The sequence below is a fragment of the Perca fluviatilis genome, chromosome 17 (genome assembly GCF_010015445.1).
Source record: "Perca fluviatilis chromosome 17, GENO_Pfluv_1.0, whole genome shotgun sequence".
NCBI classification, from domain to species: Eukaryota; Metazoa; Chordata; class Actinopteri; order Perciformes; family Percidae; genus Perca; species Perca fluviatilis.
In genome coordinates this window covers 9,818,230-9,835,329 of record NC_053128.1, presented here as the reverse complement: position 1 = coordinate 9,835,329, position 17,100 = coordinate 9,818,230, and the positions used below count along the sequence as shown (strand labels likewise).

Below are 17,100 nucleotides of genomic sequence, written 5' to 3'. Positions count from 1 at the left end.
GGCATTTCTTTAAATCAATCACAATCGTCTTGGGCGGTGCTAAGCTCCACATGGAGCCACCACGCCGCTGCAAAATAACATCAGGAAGGAACTTGTTTTGGTGGAACGTGTGTACGTTTGATAGTTGTTTTAGTCGTGCAACAGAAAACGCAGATTGGACAGATAGTCTAGCTAGCTGTCTGGATTTACCTTGCAGAGATCTGAGGAGCAGTTAACCATAGTCCTCATAAATCCACCGGAGTTTAGAATTCCAACACAAAGAAACCGGAAGGAAATGGACATCGGCTGAAAAGACATGCATCCGGCGGAATTTCCGGCGCAATCCCGGAAGTGGAACCTCGTGGATGTAAACCTAATACATTCATGATATAGACTAGCCGTTAGTGACCACCACACCAAACAGAGGTGAAAACAGAATTGACATTTTAAACCAGAGTGGGCAGCAAAACACTGCTTTTCAGCCTGATTTCAAGTCTTTATAAAGTTACAGTGAAATGCTAACATGAAGATTCGGAGCTTTTATTTTGAAGTTTGTGACCGGAAGTCTTTTAGCCGTTGCTTGATGGCGGAACAAGAATTAATTGTGGAGCATGCTGTGGAGTAGCTAGCTAGCAAACCTCTTTTAGTTAAGGGTTAACGTTGCTCCATTCACTTCTAAAACAATAATTGACATTTTAAGCTGTTCGGTGTTCTGCGTAGACAGACACTGAGTCTGTAGAGAAAATACAAACATTTTGTCTGTTTGCTTGTTTGGTAGTGTGGTCGCTGAGAGGTCTGGATATGTGCACTCAGACGAAGGCTGCGGCTCTGATGGCCAACATACCGCGGGCAGACATCGACCCGTCCGGCGTGTTTAAGTACGTCCTGATCCGCGTGCACAGCAGGGAGGAGGGAGACGACTCGGAGATAGATATAGTTCGAGGATATGGCTGGGCTGAGTACCATGGTGAGTCAGGGGGACTACAACCATAGACTGTCGGTTAAGACGAAAACCAAAGAGGGATAACCGGGGTCCGTCCGTCCGTACGTTACTGTCTATGGTTCCATCACAAAACATGAGAAATAGCCTGTACGGTACACTCAGTGTTCAGTTTATTAGGTCCACCTAGAGAGATACATAGGCTATATGACGACGAAGAAAATAACTAACGTTACTGTCAGTCGCCAGTTTATTAGGGACACCAGTTAGCTAAAACTGAAATCACGAAGGTTCAGTTTGTGTGTAAACTCTTTCAGGGGGGTGTTTGAGCTGTGTGCTCAGGCAGACATGTTGACATGTCATAGTAGGAAAAGCACAGGTGTATTCCAAACCATTAATGATGGCTGCATTCCACTTAGGAGAGGCCCTGGTATTGTGCATGCTGACTCACTGAAATAGCTTACTGGGACACTTGATGGAACTGAGCCATCGTTAAGGTTATCAATTTCAGCTGGGCTTTTCCAACTACAAGTCCAAATGTCTGCTGTGAAAAAGGTCCATTGTATTGTATTGTTTCATACTGACAGGTGTTTCTAATTATCAGTCTCCCCTGGACAAAATATCTCAGTATAATTTACCGGCTCTAAAATGACAATAAAAGTTTAACCATCACCACCACTCACCAACAGTTTCAGTCAGAACTGACAACTTTGGAGCAAAAGCAGGGTCTAGTCCTGTGTTTTGAATTTATGTTGCAGTGTATCTCTAGTTTAGATTTAAGTCAGCGATTGTGGATTTAAGTGTTGTTTAATAACAAAAACACTATCATGGGTATAGTAAAACATAAGTTAAATATTCCCATACTGTGCATTTATTACAACATTAAAGGCAACATATTGTCATTCATTGTCTGGCCTTGACCAACTGCCATGCTTCGCTTGTCTTGCAACTCTCTCTCTCATGGGTGGGCCAGATTCTCTGGGTGGGCAAAGCAGAGAAAGGGGAGGCAATCTTTCCCCTTATGACCTCATAAGGAGCAAGATTCCAGATCAGCCCATCTGAGCTTTCAGTAGGCTCGTTCGAGATGAGCCAGATCTGCGCAGAATCGATCACCGGCCATCGGCGCCCAATGCGTGCCGGTTAGATTTGTGTCCGACTTGATCCCGACTTGCTCTGACGTCATGCACACGTGGGCAACGGTAACCTCACGAGATCAAGGCGGCCGCAGTTTTTAGAGCCAGGCGCCGCAGTTGCTCTCCACCGACTGCAAGACCCAGGCGGTCCCAGGGGGGAAGCGACCCGGCCTCTCAGCTGATCTAACAGCTGATTGGTTTAGAATTGTCTCAACATGATGACGTTTTATATAAACTTATTTTTTGAATTTTTAATTGAAGCATTTGTTTGTTGTACGAGAAAAATAAAAAGTGAAAAAAAAAATAACATTTTGACAGCTACTCTGTCATAATAGAAACAACTAGAGACTGTACAAGCTGATATATGGGTCTGATAACATTTTATTGAATCGGAATCGGACCACAGAGTTTCTGTCACTTCCTGTTCAGCCTGAAGGCTGCTGGAATCAGCTGGAAAGCTGTCCGCCTGCTCTCATCCGCTTTACAGGCGAGGCGCAGTTCATCTCGAACAAGCCTATTTTCTCAAAGGCAGAGCAGGATACCCAGGGCTCGGTTTACACCTATCGCCATTTCTAGCCACTGGGGGGACCCATAGGCAGGCTGGGGGGAACTCGTATTAATGTTAAAAAACCTCATAAAGTGACATTTTCATGCCATGGGACCTTTTTAAAACTTCCATAGAAACTGCCCAGGCATGCAGAAATTAAAAACTAATGTAATTAAATAAGTATATTCATTTCCACACTGAAGTACAGAACGTGCAGGTTTACCTAACTAGTAAAACTCTTCAAAAGCGCCAGATGGAGGCAGCCGTTTGTGAGGATTCAAAACTGAAACCCTATTGGCTTCATTCACAAGTTTACTACCAACACATGTTGTGTTTAGGCTAAACATTCAAGTCCCAGTTGTCTGTGGTTCAAATTACTCTTCTTAATCATAACCCAAGTCATGAATGCTGAGCCTGCTGTAATAACCATTGTTATTAATTAAATTTAGCAGTGAAATTTATTAGAAAGTGCAGCGTTTATATATTCCTTACCATTATATGCCTTTTTCTTGCAGCTGATATCTACGATAAGGTTTCTGAGGAGCTCGAAAAGGGCGGCCGCTTAGACTGTGAATGTATCGGAGGAGGGAGGATCAAACATGATCCCCAGGCCAAGAAGATCCACGTCTATGGATACTCCATGGTGAGAATGAAAATTGCAATTGCGTGGACAATAACGGGAACCAAAACTCAGAGCTTAAAGAAGCTAAAAAGCTCCATATTGCTGCAGAGTTGACTAAAAATGAACGATGGGTTTGTCATTACGAGCGATCCCTTCATCATTACATTTAAGTGTTAAATATTGATTATTTAAGCTTAAATAAATGGTTATTTTCTACAGGGATTTGGAAGAGCAAACCACGCAGTGACTACTGAGAAACTGAAAGATCGGTATCCAGACTATGAGGTGACCTGGGACAACGAAGGATACTGAACTGAACTAAGATCCGCCTCGGGTTGGACGCCCCTTTCTCCTGGACTGACACGGCACTTATCCGTAACCCATCATGCAAACGCAGGGCACGTCATTAAGAGCCGTACAGAGTCTGATACGGAACGTTTTGACACCACGTTCATAATCCAAGGCTAAGACTGACATGCAGCCACAATTCTGATTTAGAAAACATGCATTTTTTTTTTTTTAGCTTATTTTTACGTTACTATTTGAGAAGAAATGGCAGTTTTCTTTTGTCTTCACATTTTTACTCCATTTGGATCAAAAACAAATACATGATTATCTTCCATAAATTCAAATCTCATCTAGAATCATAGAATAAATAATGGCTCATGATATACAGCCACTCACTGACTTGTTTTAGAGTCACATAGCCTCATCATTTTGACCTAATCACTAAGATGTATTGGAAATTGAACCTTAAATGCTTTGTCATGATGTACGTTTCATAAATGTTTCCTAAAATCTTCTTTTAAGCTGTGTGCATACTGTGTTCCTTCTGTTGCAGATCCGAACAATCAAACCCCCCCACCCCCCCGCCCATTATTGCTTATTTCACAGGACTGTAAACTGCTGATGAATGTTGTGGCCTTTTTGTGGTAGATAAGACTTAATGAACTTGATGGCCTTCCAAGATTACCAATGTTCTGTAAGTACTTTGAAATGATGACTGGTAACGTTGCTAATGAGAGGATACTAGATAAGCGGTTGACCTACTAATCTTAGATATTAAACCTGTGTTTTTTATTGCAGGTAGCTTAACAAGCTGTAAATACCACATTGACATATAACTTATAAAGTGAATATGGATAGTGTGTTTGCTTACAGTTGCCAGCAGACATTGAGCAATGTAAAATGTTCCATATTATAGAGATGCAATTGTAAATCAGGACAGCTGTGGAGTGTGGGTGGGTGTATTTTGTCACTTTTGGAGCAAGGCTGGCAGTTTCTATGTGATTCTAGTCTTACGCTAAGATTGGTTTAAGTCTGTTTTTCCTCTTTACGGATCGCAATAGATCATATTGATTGATGTCGATGGGGTTTATGGAAATCAACTGTAGTTCAGTCAATTTAATATAGTTAGTCAAATGCAGATCCAATAGTAATTAAAGGGTAATTTCTGTATTATTTTATTTTTTCCCCCAACCTGGACCCTATCTTCCCGTGCATTGGTGTCTAATGCGAACAACAAGCCTTGAAATTGGTCCAGTATTGAGCGAGAACACTGTAACCGGTAGCCACGAACTGGGCTGCAGTGTAATCCTATAGGGCAAATAAACAGCGTCAAATTTTCGTCCACTAAAAGTGCAGTTTTTGCCACTGACAGGCTTAGATTGTTATGATAAGGGTCTGACTACATTATTTACTACATATTAGCCATACAGAGAGAGACCTTTTTTGGTGAAGAGTGAGATCCTTTTTGTTTAACCAAAACCCACTCTGAAATCGCCAAACTCACCAGACTCCATTTCAGTAAACACTACTTTAAGTGTATAGAGCCAGCATGTGTAATAAGTGAATTAAGGGTTTATTTCAACCAAACCAGAGTGGTGATTGTTGTGGAACATTGAAAAGAAAAACTTTTTATTTTATTTATTTTTTTGTCGGCTTTAAATGAAGTGTGTAACGATGATAAAATTACTGTTTAATCAAATGGAGTCAACCTCTGTATGGATTCCTTTTAATAATGTTGTCAGACACTAAAAGTATTAATCTGAGCATGTCAGTGGATCCCTTTTAGTGGATGGAAATTGAAGGTGCACAATTTTGCCCTTTAGCGTTACATGGTAGCTTGTTGCATAACCCTTGTGTTGTCTTCCATTGGACCGTGCACCTGTCGTCCTCCTGAAACAAAATAATCCACACTTTTTCTGACGTTTTTGTCCCATTTTTCGACACTTCTGGTGCTTTTTTTGTTGTTGCCGTTTTACACTTCCTTTCACTACCATGTATAAACACGACTAACACCAACTTATTACTAGTTTTACACTTATTTTTTGGAATTCATGGACAATAAACCTCATTTATAGGAAATTATACCCAATCATTGAGTTAAAAAAAGCTGAAATTGTGAATTATTTAGACTAATAACCAAGGAAGGATAATCACAGAAGGGTATATGTTAACGTTCAGTCAGGATACTGTTTCAAAACGTTTCAATTTCTTTTTCAAATGCTAAAGAATGTAACCAAACACCCCAAATTCAATGAAAGTAGAGAGCCGATCTTTTGTTGTACTTGCGAAGCGCTTTGTATGGAATCATCCGTCGGTGTTATTTTTGGTTAATTAAAATTAGATGGTTAGAAAGAAATCCATGTTTCTGATATAGACATTTTAGAAAATGGGTCAAATTTGACCCGAAGACAACACAAGGGTTAATACTGGACCTATTTCAAAAATTGTTGATCCCATCAGTCACTTAGACACGCAGATGTGGAAAAATGCCTAAGTTACCCTTTATGCATTTCTCGCTGCTTTGATACCTCCCTTTAGGGGGAAAAAAAACTACAGAAGTAGCAAAATGGCCACAAAGACATCCCAGACATAAAAGCTAATAATATTAACACTAATACAGCCCATGAATTTAAAAGGAGCTATAACCTATTGGTGGTTTCACTTAACACACCACTAAGAATATCTAACACGTTACAAATAGCTGATGTTAGCCTATCTTCCATTTGCTGTATCTAGTGTGAAGACCGTATTGGAATAATGCGTAAACACGTCTGTTCCTGTTTTGTTTTTTTTTCTTCTTCCAACATGGCATGAACGCACCATAAGACCATCAGGAAAACTAGATGCAAGGCATTTTACTTCAAGTCCTCTTGTGAGAAGAAGTCAGCAAACTCACATTGGGCTAAATGAAGGTGAACTAGAAGGGCAATGGAGCTTTGAGTGTAATTTCTGTGTAGATGACACTGCAGTTTGCACCTGGATTGTTGGCAACTCTGTCTACAGCACTTCAGTTCTTGTGCAATGTACGGATGTACCTATATGTACCTATATACTGTGGGAAAACTGCCATTTGAGGGGAAATTGTTTTATGATCTCCGTTGCAGTTGCATGCTGGGAGAATTTAAAGTCCAGGTTTTATCTCTTAGAGACGGAGAACAGGTCAGAGTCAACGAGCAGAGACTCCAGACTGTGTTCAGACCTCCAGACTGATCAGGTGGAAGAGAGAGGAAAAAAAAAAAAAAAGACAAGATGTTGCAGCGGAGGAGCTCTGCCCTCGTTCTGCTGTTGTCTCTGCAGTTTGGTAAGAACCCATTCAGCCAGGCTCCATTCAAACAGGGTGAACTTGTGATTCATTTTGCTGACATAATGTGTTCCTGCCACAACCGTTGACATTGTTAGGACTTACAGATAGAGATGCTTTTACTTGTTTTCTCATACAAATGAAAAAAACAATTTCAGACATTTTTTCTCAATCAGTCCTGTGCTCACTGACAACACAGCTTATTCATACAGTAAATATATACCTTTTAAATACCGTATATACACTATTGCAAGGTTACACACGTACAATTTTAAATTGCGTTGTTACGAGGATTTTGTATATGTTTAGTTTTTAAAAGAAAGAACCATGTAAAAATAAATTGTCAAAATCACAGTAATATGTAAAAATAAAAAAATGAAAGAAGTAAAAGGTATTACTGGAACCCTTAATTATATTAAATTAATTCATTAGATTAAATACTTTTAGAAAGACTTCAATCAAATAAGGATTTAGAAATACAAGCTCAGGCTACCATTACTTAATATAACAAGTCTTCACATTGGGAAGAAACAACTGAAACCATTTCAACGCTGATAAATATGTTTTTGAAAGTGTTCTTATTTGTTTCATTGTTTTAATCAGAACTCTGTTAAAAAAGGGATCAGGCATGTCCCTGCTGTTGCAACGTGCTCCGTGTGTGATAACTCAACATTTCCTCACCAGGAGACGTGCAGTCATGCATAGTCCTACTCTGTGTCATGTCGGATTTCCAGCTGTCAGGTCACTGAAGCACAAAGTCTTCGGTCTTATAACCAGAGACCTTTGGATGGACGGATGGCATTTTGCTGGCGTTAACGTGATTGCTTCCCCGTGGCCTTTGAGCTCGTTGGCATTAGTTGTGTCATAAAGCGTTGACCGTAACGAGTCCTGATAAGAGTTTGGGGCTCGAGTCATCTGTGAGATTTTATACAGCCTTCAAACAGAGGAAGATGGGAAGTATTTATGTACAATTACTTGGTACTGTTCCGAAAGGTATTTCAATTATGGGTAGGATCGGGCATCGAGAACCAATTCCTACTTGGAATCGTTTCATAAATTCCAGTAGAATCGTTGCTTTGTTGGAATTATTTGGAATCGTTTGGAGGATTTGGTTTCAAATCCGACCATCGCTTCCCAATTTAACGTGCAAGTTTTGGTTTCCGAAGCAGCCAGGCGCTTGTTGTGTTGCATCCTTGGAGCACAGTAAGCGGCGCTCTAGTGTGGCTTTATTTTACGTTGAAAAAGCCCCGTCAAACTGCAAACCACCACTGAATCAAAATAAAACGTTCCTCTTATTTGTGAAAATAAGCATGTGACCCGTTTCAGCTCCTGCCCTCAAAGAACCGGAATCGAAAGGAAGAATCGGAATTGGAATCTGATTTGTTAAAATCCAAACGATGCCCAACCCTAATTATGGGAAACTTTACCTTTCCACCACTTTATTTCATAGGAAAATATTGTACTCCACTACTCAATTTGTCTGACACATGGAGTTACTCCTCGTTACATTTCACAAGTAGAGCTTGAATTCAAAATCTGAGGGTTCATTTTCAACTTTGGAATCAGCAGTTGACAAAACAATCTCCACTCAAAGTCAACTTACTGGCTCGTTCTGGAGCTTTCCACCATATCACTTCTTCTTCATCAGCAGATGATGTTTCGATTTGTCCGTTTTGTGTTTTTAGTGTGATTTTTATTATGGACTAATGGGAGAGGGGTGCCTTCAACTAAAAAGTTTAATTTCACTGTCAACTGCGTAAACTTCTTGTGCTGATGAAGACTGTGTGATACGGTCAGTTGCTGTGGACCTTGAGTGAAGTTTGTTTTTCGCAAATGAGAAGTTGATAATGAAATAGTCAGCCACCATTCTTCAGAATATCAACTTTAACGTTTGATATTTTCATGTCGTGTCTGATGTTTTATCTTATTACACAGCGGCTGGCTCCTGGGCTCATCCATGTGAGGCTCCGGAGGGGAAATGTGACTTTGTGTGTGACTGTTCTGACTGCAGCGATGAGCAAAACTGTGGTAAGTTTAAAAAAAAAAAAAAGTTATTCAAATGTGGCAAGCGATACGAAGAAGCCCCCGCTCTAAACTGAATTTTCCAGTCGTTTATTGTGACCTATTCTCATCTTTGCTTACCGAGAGGGCACTCTACTCACATATAATGCATATTTACAGTCCAGCAGTGAACTGTTACTTTTGCACCTCTCAAGGCTACAGCGGGAAAGGCTTTGAGTGTGACTTTGAGGAAGCAGGAATGTGTGGATGGACGGACCAGTCCTTGAATGCAGCAGTGTACAGCTGGGAGAGACGTCAGAGAGGAGGGGAAACCACTCTGCCCGACAGCGGGCCGTCCTCTGACTACACCACCGGGACAGCTACAGGTATGCTCTGCTTTTATCTAGTTTTGTCTATTTGTCCTCATTTTGTATGTACCACAGGTGTCCTTAACCGTATCAAGCACTTCAAATTTAGGAAAATGAATACAATTGTTACTAGTAGAGTACATCAGTACAATAAAAGTCGCAGATTGTACCGAATGAGACTACTGTAGCCAAGAAGGTAGTACATGTGATAAATGCATGTTAATGGTATTAATATGTCTGTGTAGGAGTCAAGAATTCATATCATTTTTAGTCACCACAACTCAGTATAAAACTAATACACTTACAAAGACGTGAAATGAGGACATGGACATTTTGAAAAACCAAGAGTTGGGGTGAGTAAAAAGTCGAGATGCTTTTTGGCTGTTAATGAAACAAAATGATCGTAATGATTGTGTTCCTGTTCCGACATTCCAAACATAATTTTGACCAATTTCTATCTATATCTGACCAGCAGCAGCCAGGTCCTACCCCTCCTCCTACAGCCAAGCTGACACTTGAGTGAACGCTGACAACAGATCCATGAGATTTAATTCATGTTCATATACAGTGCCTTGCAAAAGTATTCGGCCCCCTTGAACTTTTCAACTTTTTGCCACATTTCAGGCTTCAAAACATAAAGATATAAAACTGTAATTTTTTGTGAAGAATCAACAACAAGTGGGACACAATCATGAAGTGGAACGAAATTTATTGGATATTTCAAACCTTTTTAACAAATAAAAAAACTGAAAAATTGGGCGTGCAAAATTATTCAGCCCCCTTAAGTTAATACTTTGTAGCGCCACCTTTTGCTGCGATTACAGCTGTAAGTCGCTTGGGGTATGTCTCTATCAGTTTTGCACATCGAGAGACTGAAAGTTTTGCCCATTCCTCCTTACAAAACAGCTCGAGCTCAGTGAGGTTGGATGGAGAGCGTTTGTGAACAGCAGTTTTCAGTTCTTTCCACAGATTCTCGATTGGATTCAGGTCTGGACTTTGACTTGGCCATTCTAACACCTGGATAGGTTTATTTGTGAACCATTCCATTGTAGATTTTGCTTTATGTTTTGGATCATTGTCTTGTTGGAAGACAAATCTCCGTCCCAGTCTCAGGTCTTTTGCAGACTCCATCAGGTTTTCTTCCAGAATGGTCCTGTATTTGGCTCCATCCATCTTCCCATCAATTTTAACCATCTTCCCTGTCCCTGCTGAAGAAAAGCAGGCCCAAACCATGATGCTGCCACCACCATGTTTGACAGTGGAGGTGGTGTGTTCAGGGTGATGAGCTGTGTTGCTTTTACGCCAAACATAACGTTTTGCATTGTTGCCAAAAAGTTCGATTTTGGTTTCATCTGACCAGAGCACCTTCTTCCACATGTTTGGTGTGTCTCCCAGGTGGCTTGTGGCAAACTTTAAACGACTTTTTATGGATATCTTTAAGAAATGGCTTTCTTCTTGCCACTCTTCCATAAAGGCCAGATTTGTGCAGTATACGACTGATTGTTGTCCTATGGACAGAGTCTCCCGCCTCAGCTGTAGATCTCTGCAGTTCATCCAGAGTGATCATGGGCCTCTTGGCTGCATCTCTGATCAGTCTTCTCCTTGTATGAGCTGAAAGTTTAGAGGGACGGCCGGGTCTTCGTAGATTTGCAGTGGTCTGATACTCCTTCCATTTCAATATTATCGCTTGCACAGTGCTCCTTGGGATGTTTAAAGCTTGGGAAATCTTTTTGTATCCAAATCCGGCTTTAAACTTCTCCACAACAGTATATCGGACCTGCCTGGTGTGTTCCTTGTTCTTCATGATGCTCTCTGCGCTTTAAACGGACCTCTGAGACTATCACAGAGCAGGTGCATTTATACGGAGACTTGATTACACACAGGTGGATTCTATTTATCATCATTAGTCATTTAGGTCAACATTGGATCATTCAGAGATCCTCACTGAACGTCTGGAGAGAGTTTGCTGCACTGAAAGTAAAGGGGCTGAATAATTTTGCATGCCCAATTTTTCAGTTTTTTATTTGTTAAAAAAGTTTGAAATATCCAATAAATTTCGTTCCACTTCATGATTGTGTCCCACTTGTTGTTGATTCTTCACAAAAAAGTACAGTTTTATATCTTTATGTTTGGAGCCTGAAATGTGGCAAAAGGTCGAAAAGTTCAAGGGGGCCGAATACTTTCGCAAGGCACTGTATCTTCTGCTTTAAATGTCAACAGTCGGTGACTAAGGTTTTTGCAGAAAGCACCATGCAAATATGAAACGTAGAGATGAAGTGAGTAATGAACAGATCATAATGTCAACCTTCAACTGCATTTCAGTCATTTCTCTGAAGCTGTGCGTTTAACAAAGATCTCTCCCCAGTAGTTACGTTCGCTTGTGGTAAACAACAGGTTTGGCATGTCTTCCTGGTGTTATTAAAAATCGATAAAGCATAGTATTTTGATATTTTTCGTGGCAATACTGTATCGATACAGTAAGATTGTTTTTTGGGCCATTTTTAGGCCTTTATTTGACAGGACAGCTGAAGACATGAAAGGGGAGAGAGAGGGGGGATAACATGTAGCAAAGGGCCGCAGGTCGGAGTCCTACCCACCACCCGATGCGTCGAGGAGTAAATCTCTATATATGGGCGCCCGCTCTACCAACATGGCTAACCGGGCAGCCAAGATGCTAAGTATCAATGTTTTATCATATACGTGTTGGTCAGTCTGTCTGCTTGGCGATCCCATTTTGCAGCAATAAAATTGAAGTGAGATGAACAAACAGAAAAAAGTATCTTTTTAGATAAAACAGATGTTGACAAAGTTTCCTTTTGGGGACATAATTTGAAATTGGGAAAAATTATTATAAAAAAATTATGAAAAAGGGTTATTATTTTGCAATACATCGCAGAATATTGCAATATAAAATCGAAATTACATCGTATCGTGACATAAGTATCCTATCGTGAGGCCTCTGGTGGTTCCCACCCCTACAGGTAGTATACATTTATGAAGTCTTATTAGATTATCAGGCTGTTACAAATCAGTACCTTGCACATTTATTTTTCCCATCACACAGGTTGGTTTATGGGAGTGAGTTCCGTGACGACCAAGTCTCTCAGCTCTGCAGTTTTAACGTCCCCAGAGATGAAACCGTCCTCCCCAACCTGTCGCCTTCGTCTCCGATACTTCCTGTGGGACTCAGGTAACGGCTATCAAAGACGACAGGTCATACAGTACCGGTCAAAAGTTTGGACACACTTTGTACTGTACATTCAAATCTGCTTCGGCCCGCTTCTCCTATATTTTAACTTGCAAGGTTGTAGACAGGATGACATACTGTATTATGTTGTACTACTTTTACTAGCATTAAAGTATTGTATCTGTAGGTCACACAGGTCTGGGCTCCACACCCTTGTGGGCGTCCATCCTTGGCCAGGACTCTCGCGAGGCCGTAGTGTGGCGTCCTGAGGCCACCAGTGTCCGTGGCTGGAGGGAGGCTTCCATCTTTCTGGGCCGCATTCCCACAACCTTCCAAATCCGCCTTCACTCGCAGCGCTCTGAGGGGCGAAGAGGAGACGTGGCGGTGGACCAGCTGGAGTTTCTGGACTGTGCTCTGCCCTGTGAGTCCCCCAAAATATCGTATTCATGTGCAGTCCCTGCCTTTCTATGGAGCCTGGGAGTGTCCCAGCAGCAGTTAACTATAACGAATGAATGACTTGATCAGTTAAGATGGCAGAGCCATGACGGGAATAATCACGATGATTTTTTTTATGTCGTTTTTCTGTCTCACTACGTCATCAGTGCCACTCCCAGGTGAAGGGTGTCCAGCAGGGATGATGAAGTGTAGACGGGGGAGCTGCGTGGGGCTGCAGCAGGTCTGTGACGGCAGCGACGACTGCGGCGACGGGACTGATGAGGAGAACTGTGGTGAGAGACCGTCTGAATAGCAGCAGAGAGCCCTCTCACGACACAAGACAGTAAATATGTTGTAATGTGTCTGGAAAACGGATGACTAACTGTACAAACAGACAAAGTACAAAACATAAGACCAAAGACGAGATTAAAGGAGCAGTTCAACCAACAACGAAAAAGACCCAACATATTATTTTTGTGGTATCGACAGACCTTTCACTGGACTACTTTCTGATGAAGATATAGTCCCATTAAAGCTGTGTACAGGCTTGTCTGTGGATTAACCAGAGAAACTAGAATGTTGTTTATGGGAAGACACGCTGCTGTTCAGTTTTTCAAATGTAATTTTTCGCGTTTTTTAGCGCCATGAATAAAACTCCCTTCACCTCCACTGTATTTGTGTAAAGGCAGAAGTTTCTAAGCTTGATATTTAAAGAAAGAATCGGCACATAAAATCAAAAGTATCTGCATAGCTGCTCAGTACGACAAAGATGTGAGAAAATTAGTTTTTTGTGCTGCTTTAAAACGTATTCTGGAATATTCCTTTAAAGTAGCCCCTCTCCCAAATTCCCCACATAATCGATCAAATTTCCCTAACGCTATTTGTATTAGAATACACTTGTCAAAACTCCACAATATTCCTAAAACTTCATTGAGAAGCAGTAACTTTATATACAATCCGCACAGTACATTTTACTGTGTGCACATATACATGCAGTGATCACCAGTTGATGCGAGTTGTGTGTGTTTACATATTGTGTCTCCAGGAAGTTACCGGCGCTGTGACTTTGAGGCGGACCTGTGTGATTGGAACCGTTTACCGTCCAGTCTGAAATGGGTAAGGACCAATCAGGAGAAGATCTCGGTCACCGATCCTCTGAAAGGACCAGGCAGGGATCATTCCAACAACAGTGTAACAGGTATCATATTCTGATCAATCCCAGTATCCTTATACCTTATGTTGTTCTTTGCCGAAACCACACTGTGTCATTGTGTTGTGTGTATGTGTGTGTGTGTGTGTGTATATATATATATATATATATATATATTGGGGCTTTCAAACGCATTAATAACGAGTTAATGCAAATTCCCTTAAATGGAACTCATTGTTTTGATGCATAATTAAAGCATGTGTGTTCTGTGATTTGGGCCTCGGTCCGCTCCGTAGCTTAGTAAATCAGGAGGCGATGCAGCAGTCTTTGAAATGGCTAGTTGAGTTTCAAAGCCCTTCCAGACGTGCTGTCGATGTGAATTGAGTTACCAACAGAGTACGTTGAGTCTCAAATACCACTTGAGCTTGACTTTAAAGTACATTTAGAACAGACAAAAAAACTTCATTAATTTGCGATGAAGCGCAAGTTATCTATGGACAAGCGTGCGATAAATCGCGATTAAACATTTGAATCGATTGACAGCCCTAAAATGAGGAAAGGATAGCATTAATTTTGTTGTTGCAGGTCACTTCCTTTACGTCACTGTCCCTGATGGTGGTCTCAAAATGGACTGGGCTGCTTTCTACAGTCCCTGCCTTGAACCCACCAATAGTTCACATCCTTGCAAGGTGAGTCCCAGCCCAGCTGACTTCTTCTTCAGTCAGAGAGCTTTTTATCTTACTCCCACGCCTCAATTTCACAGTAATTGACTTACTCCCAGTCCAACATGTTCCACATGTTTTTTCTGTATCTGCCCGCCGTAGATGGTGATGTACACGCACCAGTTTGGGCCGAGGTCCGGCGGTCTGACGGTGCTGGTGGCAGACACTGAGATCTACCCGGTGTGGGAGAGGGGCGGCGCTCTGGGCGATGTTTGGGTGAAGGCAGAGGTGGAGATCGTCACCAACTCCACTTTCCAAGTGAGTACTTCCCCTGAGATTGTAACCTTAATACGGACGCTAGCTGGAGCCTCTAACAGCTTAAAAAACAGAGATTAATAAATACAGAAATGGGAACAACAATATTTTTTTTATCACATATGTAAACATGGATTTAATGGACACAGAGCGACTGCACATGTAAATTCTCACAGCAACCGGTAGTTGAGCCCGACTGATACTGTTTGTTTTTTTATGCCAAAACTGATATTAATATTTAAGAGTTTATTCTGATGAGCATATATAAGAGAAAAGTGATCTTTGCACACACAGAAGCATTGGAGAATAGGTAATGAGCCATGGAGACAATAAATCAGCTCCATCCGACTGCGTGGAAACACCCAAACTCCTGATATTCACATAAAGGTAGTGAATGGAAATGAGTATTAATTAGCGTTTTCTTTTGCCAATTTTCTGGAAATTCAGGTTAACACCATAGACTGTATAATATTAATTGGCAAAACATCCGGTTCAGCGAAGTGCTGCAAATGCCAGAGTGCCTTAAACCTGCATTCTATCTGAATTCCAGCAGGGGGGGAGACACGTGCGGTTGCAAAAGGAGGTCAGTTTCTGTAGAAGTCTGAGAAAGTGACCCACTTCTCACTTGATTTATGACTTCAGTAAACATTTTCATAATGAGTTTATGGTCTCAATCGCTAGTTTTAAGTCTTCTGCTACACAGAATGATGTTCATTTTTTTGAATTATGTCTCGTTAATTTTAAAATCGGCGATAAAGCAGGGGGTGTTTTACGGCGTGGCTATGATGTGATTGCCAGTGAAAGTGTGTAACGTAATGTAGAGTGTAAGCAGCTCCTCCCTCACTCCTCCCTCTCGTCTAAAATCGTCACATCGCCAACCAGGATGGCTGCGCCCGTAACGGCAAACTCGACGACTGACAACAGATCTCCACAAACCAATGGGTGACGTCGCACATGCTCTGTCCATTAATATTATACAGTCTATGGTTAACACCCAATCCTAGGGACCAAGCACTCAATTATCCAAGATAAAAATAGATAATAGCTACTTGATTGATATTTTAAAATAGGCCTTTAACATCAACCCAATGGAAATTTAAAGATAGTGTAAAGATCTGTTGGTATTCAAAAAAGAATATAAAAAAACCAAACATTTTTAATAAGGATTTTAATTGAGCAGGACATTTTACAGTTGAGTTGCTGGCACTTTGTAATGGCAACACTGTAAAATATTTTAAGAAAAAGGATGAGTTTTTTTCCCTATTCTCTCTCTTCCTGCATTTCTCTTCATTTGTTTATGTACTTGTTTATCTGTTTTTATTTTTTTGTCTTTTGGATGTTGTGCGCCCTTGCTTGTGTGTGTGTGTCTGTCTGTGTGTATGGGTCAGTGTTGTCTGTCCCCGTCTGGTTTGGACCTGATCTGGGTTGGTGCGTGGGTGGTGGATTTGGGGGGGGAATTGACATGCTGTTTCAAATATGCTTTGTTCACCATTGCCTGTATGATGTATGTCATTTATTTTGAAATTTAAATAAAAATAGTTAGGAAATAGGAAAAAAAAAAGAAAAAGGATGAGAATTGGGAGCACAGCATTTTGACTTAAGTCCTTGAATGACAAATCCTGATCAATTCATAAATTAGGGCCTTTATGTTTTAGTTTTTTTAAATGGCAATTGTTTTCACCAAATGGGTATATAGCACTTCAGAGCTTTAGTCTTTTGTGTTTGGATGAAATTGTTATTTGGATCATATTCCTTCCACTTCATTTTCTCTTATTACAGATTTTAATAATGGCAGCAGTCAGGGACTTTGCATATGGAGGTATCGCTGTCGATAGCATTGTGTTGTCTCCTGAATGCCGCTTGTCATCTGGTAATCCTTTTTAACAGTCTTTTTGATTCCATCTGTGTTAAAGACTGAGAGTCCCTATGTGGTGTGATAAATCTGCCATTTCACATTCTCTTTTTGAACAGTCAATAACACCTGGGCAAAAATCCCTAAACCTCCTAAACACCCGTGTACCGTACCGGACAAGATGTGTGATTTTCACGGTGACTGTGCAGAAGCCGAGGATGAAGCCAAATGTGGTGAGTCTACTGCGCGATCACGGAAGGCTTCTGTCATGTGGATGCAACAACAGTTTTGTTGTCATTACTTAGAATTTCTCATGGGGG

At 41.0% G+C, this 17,100-nt stretch overlaps 2 protein-coding genes across 6 annotated transcripts in view; both read left to right on the top strand.

The window, feature by feature from the left end:
* Window positions 1–552: 552 nt before the first annotated feature.
* On the top strand, window positions 553–4,030 carry phpt1 (phosphohistidine phosphatase 1). The gene is made up of 3 exons (XM_039780421.1): window positions 553–946; window positions 3,115–3,242; window positions 3,441–4,030. The coding sequence occupies exons 1-3, from the start codon at window positions 781–783 to the stop codon at window positions 3,531–3,533; spliced, it is 387 nt and encodes a 128-aa protein (XP_039636355.1). The 5' UTR covers window positions 553–780; the 3' UTR covers window positions 3,534–4,030.
* A 71-nt stretch (window positions 4,031–4,101) lies between these two features.
* The window catches only part of mamdc4 (MAM domain containing 4), a 32,145-nt gene continuing 19,146 nt past the window's right edge, over window positions 4,102–17,100 (top strand). For 2 of the 5 annotated variants that reach the window (XM_039780407.1, XM_039780404.1), the window contains exons 1-13: window positions 4,102–4,203; window positions 6,336–6,421; window positions 6,656–6,810; window positions 8,746–8,838; window positions 9,027–9,197; window positions 12,244–12,369; window positions 12,554–12,787; window positions 12,969–13,094; window positions 13,847–13,999; window positions 14,537–14,640; window positions 14,776–14,931; window positions 16,708–16,798; window positions 16,900–17,013. In XM_039780407.1, the coding sequence (XP_039636341.1) occupies window positions 6,759–6,810; window positions 8,746–8,838; window positions 9,027–9,197; window positions 12,244–12,369; window positions 12,554–12,787; window positions 12,969–13,094; window positions 13,847–13,999; window positions 14,537–14,640; window positions 14,776–14,931; window positions 16,708–16,798; window positions 16,900–17,013 (1,420 nt within the window). In that variant the 5' untranslated portion in view covers window positions 4,102–4,203; window positions 6,336–6,421; window positions 6,656–6,758. Of the gene's footprint in view, window positions 4,204–5,704; window positions 6,811–8,745; window positions 8,839–9,026; window positions 9,198–12,243; window positions 12,370–12,553; window positions 12,788–12,968; window positions 13,095–13,846; window positions 14,000–14,536; window positions 14,641–14,775; window positions 14,932–16,707; window positions 16,799–16,899; window positions 17,014–17,100 lie in introns of those variants that run through there. The other 3 variants (XM_039780406.1, XM_039780405.1, XM_039780408.1) reach the window with 3 other exon arrangements.